Source organism: Urtica dioica, chromosome 2 (genome assembly GCF_054948205.1).
Source record: "Urtica dioica subsp. dioica isolate 48M chromosome 2, U.dioica_male_clone48M_v1_H2, whole genome shotgun sequence".
NCBI classification, from domain to species: domain Eukaryota; kingdom Viridiplantae; phylum Streptophyta; class Magnoliopsida; order Rosales; family Urticaceae; genus Urtica; species Urtica dioica.
The window spans coordinates 38,225,071-38,231,355 of record NC_142757.1 but is presented as its reverse complement, the minus strand read 5'-3'; the positions used below and the strand labels follow the sequence as shown (position 1 = coordinate 38,231,355).

The 6,285-nt window shown below is 30.6% G+C and overlaps 1 protein-coding gene across 1 annotated transcript; it reads right to left on the bottom strand.

Annotated features, from left to right (window-relative positions):
- Positions 1-958: 958 nt before the first annotated feature.
- On the bottom strand, positions 959-5,673 carry LOC149404631 (HXXXD-type acyl-transferase family protein). Its single transcript, XM_089606019.1, has 2 exons — positions 5,033-5,673; positions 959-1,813 (listed from the first exon to the last, which is right to left on the bottom strand). The coding sequence occupies exons 1-2, from the start codon at positions 5,537-5,539 to the stop codon at positions 1,178-1,180; spliced, it is 1,143 nt and encodes a 380-aa protein (XP_089462145.1). The 5' UTR covers positions 5,540-5,673; the 3' UTR covers positions 959-1,177.
- Positions 5,674-6,285: the final 612 nt, after the last annotated feature.

Genomic DNA, 6,285 nt, shown 5'->3' with positions numbered 1-6,285 from the left:
CTTATAAGAAAAGATTAAGAATTATAATACAATAACACTTGTAATTATATCAAAATTAGTCATGTGATGTTTTCTTGAAGCACGGCCATGTATAATGACTCGAGAGTAACCTAACTAAGGTTGTCTTGAAGAGATTCTATTGGATCACATGATAGCTTGTAAAAGTTCAAATGAGTTTGAATTTTGGTATTTAAGGTAAAGAGAAAGAGAGAAAATAACATCTCAATTCATCTTATGCTCTCTCTCTCTCTCTCTCTCTCTCTCTCTCTCTCTCTCTCTCTCTCTCTCTCTCTCTCTCTCTCTCTCTCTCTCTGTGGGCTATAAGCTAAGTTTTTGTGCTTTGGTGATACAAAATTTTAATTTCATAACATCATGTGTTCACTATTAGTCCACACTAATTGTTCTTTCAATTGTACTTCGAAGTTATAGTATTGACTCCTGCTCGTAATTGTGTAATTGTTTGGTGCCCATAAAACTCTCGGAGCTTGTGAATCCAGAAGGGGAGGATCATCATTGAGTTAAATCAATTTCATAAGGTTGGTAAAATCAATTTGATCTTATGGCATATAATCTTGTGTTTATACTTGTTTTGTCTTCTTCTTAAAGTTTTTTATGAATATATATATATATATATATATATATATATATATATTCGACTAAAAATAAAGAAATTATTTGAAGTTCCGCTATGTCTAACATGTCCGAAAATTCATACATATATGCAAGGTTCCAACAAATCTCGTCTCAAATGGATGCTCTCGGTACCATCGGGACATTGACTGACCATATAATATCTGTGATGTTTTCTTCATTCCAGGACCTCAATTAATGTTCACTAAGTTAGGCTGCAAGTCACCTTCTTGATAATGTTGCTTTCATCTTCGTTCATTGTTTGCCATGATATTTTTTCTAACTTTTCCTTAAAAGTAGTTAGTTCTTTTTTATTGTTTGGATTGAGAAAAATTTGAGAAAATATAAGATAAAAAAGTTTACAATCAAAAGTGAGATTTCATATCCAAGCAAATTTGTATAGGTGGGGTCATACATTTGTCTCTCTTGTCTCTATTATTTTCCTCCAGTTTTACATGAGTTCCAAACATAATATATAACATAGAGAGCATAATTTTCCCTCAATCTTCACTTATTCTTTCTTAAATTCCAAGTTCCAAACATACTCTTAGTGGTGAAGAGATTTAACAATAATGATTCTGAGTCCTCTTGTACCTAGTTTACCATAGCAGCATGGGATTCCCAAAACCAGCTGACTAGAAACAGAACTAATCCAGTGCGAAAGACAAACTGGCCGATTTCCGTTGAGAAATTCTATCTCATTCCCTCCAAAAATTTCCCAGCTTGAACGACTAATATCTCTTAGCATTGTGCTCGGCTTCGCTACAAGGTCACATCTCAGAAACTTATCTATCTTTACAATATTTTTGGGTTCGCTTGGGAACATGAAAAAGACTAATTCTGCAGCCGGATCGTTCCCGAGCTCGATCTCTGCCTCGTGAACGCAAATCACTGCAAGCGTACTAAACTCATCGTCTTTCTCTGCAGAATTAATGTTGAAGAGAATCGTTTGGCCGCAATCTTTTCTCGCAGTGGTACTAAAAATGTTACCTAGAGTCGACGTTGAATCTTTCTTTAGATTTGGCAGGTAAAACAAGGGCTTTACATATACACCATTTTTTTGCAGCAAATTGTTGTGAATTTCTGACCATTTCTTGAAAAAACTATCTTTCAACAGAAGGTCCGCAAGTAGAATGCTACAACTTATTCCGAATGAATATCCTCCGCATTTAAATTTAGTCACCTGTGATATACATATGAAATCGCAATTCTCAGTCACAAAAATGTCTAATTATTACAATCATATAACGGTATATGCCCATATAATATAACAAGTAATGGAAAATCAAATTCTTATTTTTGATATGTTTCTAATTTGTAAAACCTTAAATTTTTTGTATACTATTTAGCTTTAAGATCTTATACTTTGTTTTAAGTTTTTTTTTTTTGCACCTCTGATCCTATAATTTTATGGACTTTGGCATATTAGCCCCCATTCTATTTTTTTCATAGCACCAACAATCTTTTACCTTTGAAAACTTGATACACGTGGCTCTTTTACATATAATAGTTTATGACGGAATAGCGAGTGTCTGCCCTATGTGCAACATATAATAGAAAGTGAAACGGATCTAATTTTTTTTTTTTTTTTTTTTTTTTTTTTTTTTTTTTACTAAAAATTAAGGTTAGACAACTGCGATTATGCAACTATTTTTTAGCAGAAGTAAAAAAAAAAAAAAGTTAAATGTCCAACACTTTTAGGGTTCAAAGTAAAAAAAAATAAATAAATAAATTCAGCGTTGCAAAAAAATAAAAATAAATTCAGCGTTGCAACACTTAAAGAGCCACAAATGCAAATAACATGTGGCTTTTGAACTTTCTCATGAAAATAGCATACTCAATAATTTTAAGGGTAATGTACGGATAGTAGGAAATGATAGGTGTAAAATCCAAATTTATTGTAGATAAAGGACGACAAGTGGTCTCATTAATGAAAAATACAAGTCTTTATAACCTAACTAATAAATAGAGAGATTAATTAAAAGTAGGGAAGCTAAGCATATAGTTTATTCATAACTAACTTAAATGAAGAAGATAGGTACATGCACCATTTTATGAGAGATTCAAGTATAAATTAAACTATATTTTTAATATTAGGATAATGCAATTATAATTATAATAAAGAATCATCACTATTTTGTATGGTTTAGAAATTGTTGCTATAAATAATTAAGTTGTGGGCTGCCCGCATATGAAAACTTGTGGTATTAACATACAAGCAATACATGCACTGCGCGTTGCTGCGGAATAATTAATATATTTTAGTTTAAAAAAAGAAATATATAGAGATGTGTCCAAAAATATTTAAGTTTGAAAATAAATATATTTAATTTTTTTTAAAACATTTTTATCTTTCTGATAAAAAAAAATAATTGGTACGAACGAACACTACTTGTATTAGAGTTCAATCTCTTATTTTTTTCTTAAAAAAATTAATTTTTTTTTAAATTAACTAAAAAAATCACGAAACACTGTTCAGAGGCCCTCCTCTCCTTTATATAATAATAATAATAATAATAATAATAATAATAATAATAATAATAATGTACAGACGAATATCATCTTGCACCGATAATAATAATAATAATAATAATAATAATAATAATAATAATAATAATAATAGAAATGAATCACAATCAAATTCTATTAAAGTATCATGGGGTTCCATCTTAAAACCAATTGACAATGAGAGGAGTAACCCATGACCTTTATAAACTCTTGTTAGTTCCCATTTACTTTTAATGTGAGATTCCTAACACGCCCCCTCAAGATGGCGGCTCTTTGCGTTCGCTCATCTTGGGCCGAATCCCAACGATTGGATCGGATACCCGTTTGGGCTTAATGGGCTCTGATACCATATTAAAGTATCATGAGGTTCTATCTCAAAACCAATTGGTAATGAGAGGAGTAATCCATGACCTTTATAAGCTTTTGTTAGTTTCCATTCACTTTCAATGTGGGATTCCTAACAAATTCAAAGTCAAAATCAAAGAATTTATTTATTTTGCGTTAGTAATTTGAAAAATTTGTTGTTAACTAGTTAATCTTTACCTTTTTTTTTTAAGAATTTAGTAAAAAAAAAGTTATTAGAAAAAATAGTCCGTCAGGTCGAAGTAAATCAAATTAACTTAAATAATTAATTTAATTTATTTATGTATGTTGGACTATTTTTGTAATAAAATAACATTTAAGATATTTTTTTAGAAAAAGTAATTATTGTACTATTGATCTAATTGTCTCATCTTCTTAATATCACTGGTACTTGATTTTTTTTTTTTTTTTTAACAATTCTTAGTATCGTATTTGATCTTTGGAAAATCTTATTGTTATGCGTGATTAGTAAATTCTGTAAAAACGACCTAATATGTTGAGAAACAATGAAACACTAAGAATACTAAAAAAGTTCTTTTGATAAAAAATATTTAAGTTCTATATCTATATCATATCCTCCTTTGTAATTCCTATCATCCTAACTAAAAGTAAATTATTGACGATAAACTAAAGGACATATAAATTTTTTTTTTTTTTAACAAAATAAGGACATATAAATTAAAGAAATATAATTATAACTAACTAAGCAACTTCAAATATTATTTTTATTTTATCCAACATTTCAAATTCTTTACAAAATAACCATTACGTGGTTTTATTTATTACGTTAAAAATTTATGAAATTAACTAACTAAGCAACTTCAAGTTTTTCGATTTCTTATTAACTGTTATTTATGATTATTAATTGTTGTTGAGAGATGATGTTGATGATTACAAGGAGGATTAAGAAAAATAAATGCATATTAACTGCTAACTATTTAATGTTGTAAATGAGAAAATTAGAAGAATTTGAAAAAAAAAAAAAAAAAAGCAACGAAAATAATGAGACAATCAGTTTCGATTACTGGTTCTTATTATTTTGGAATGAAATAAACTAAATGATATGATTAAATTTAATGTGTTTTTAAATAGGAAGCTGATATATATGAATGACATAAAAGTCAATTAATATATTTTAATAATTGTTGTTTGCTATTTACCAGTTATCAACAGAACTATAAACGTTCTCCTCTATACTTATAATAATTTATTGAATTTTATATTTTCGAGGATTGATAATATTTTTATAATGGAGAAGTAAGAAATCATAATAGTTTTAAATAAGAAATAGAGAGAAGATTACTTCGAAAAGAAATAGACAGAAATAGTTATCAAAGTCAAACTTATTTTAACATTTGTTTTGTATCCAAATATTTCTGAAGATTTTTTTTTTTGTAGATATGATGTATGAATTCAAATTATGACATAGGAATACTGCAAAAAGTTGTAACTTGTATCATACGAATTAGTTAGTTTTTGTGTTGACTATTGAGGTGCATATGAGTACTAAAAAAATGACAAAAAAGTAAACCTGGAAATAAAAGAGCGGAGAAAATTGAGGGTCAATCTCTGCGACATCTTTCCAATAAACCAGCTCAGCCTCGGCCTCATCACTCTTACTAAATCCGCCGAGAAAGTCATGCAACGCCACGTGGATTCTAGCCTCAACGAGCCTCGCTCCTGAGTCGTTCGAGACCACGGAAAAGCCGTCCACGTCACCCTGGAGCCTCCCGGCGAGGAGTGGCTGACACGTCAGCGCTTCTGAAAGCGACTCCTTTATCCAGCCCGCGTGGTACGATCCAGAGTCCACGTCATCGTCGCTAATAACTGCCTTGTTGTAGTACAGGACCACGTGAAGACAGCCTCCGAAGGAATTTCCGGGGCCGGAGACTCGCCGGATCGTCGTCGGAGTCGGAGCAGTGATTTTCGATGGCATGACGGATTGGACGGCTTCGATTTCGGCTTTCGGAAATATCGGTGTTTGATGATCGGTGGCTTTTGTGGTAATTGTGGTGGTTTTGTCATTAATGATTTCCATGTTGAGCTTTTGAGACCAGCTTTTCTCTTGGCATGTGATGGTATTGGTTGTTCGTGAATATTGTGAATAATTTATAGGAGAGATGTGCCTTGATATGCCCTTGATGTTTGATCAAATTAGGACGCACCACTTACCCTCTTGGAGAGCAACCATTAATTGTCCGTTGTACTAGACTTGAAAAACAAACGGAAATGAATGACAATCTGCATTATTATTTTCGAAAGGCTCTATTATTTTTTCAAAAAATTGGCCATATAAGCCACGTTATAGTTGGTAATTGTGTTTTAGCCAACCTTTGGTTAATTTTTTGTTAATAACCAATACGCCTACGTGGCATAATATTAACCGAAATTCTTTACTGAATTGCCCTTATTAATTGCGCTTTCATTTTAAATTGAGGCAGTTTTAATTTGAAATTTGAAATGTACCGAAATGGATAGTAGTATTAAGGACGTGTTGGCTCTTTAATATCTGTTTTAATATTTAACTAATTTATTTTCGGAATAAACTGTTTTTGGAAAGCAGTTATTGCATTCCAGTTATGTTAGACGTGTGTATCTATTCGTTTCTTAGCGGTTTTTTTTAGAGAAGTTGTTTTTGGTATGGTGGCAGATGAGAATATACACTTTATTTCAAAATATTTAGCAGTTATTATCTTTATTTTTTAACATTAATCGCGAAATATACTGTTATTTAGCAGATTAGAACTTTTCCAGTTTTATTTACTTATTTACAAAAAAAATTCC

Coding starts and splice junctions, on each gene's coding strand:
- LOC149404631 (XM_089606019.1), bottom strand. CDS start 5,539: ATGGAAATCATTAATGACAAAACCACCACAATTACCACAAAAGCCACC. Junction 1,814..5,032: donor CTCCGCTCTTTTATTTCCAG/GTTTACTTTTTT, acceptor TGTATATCACAG/GTGACTAAATTTAAATGCGG.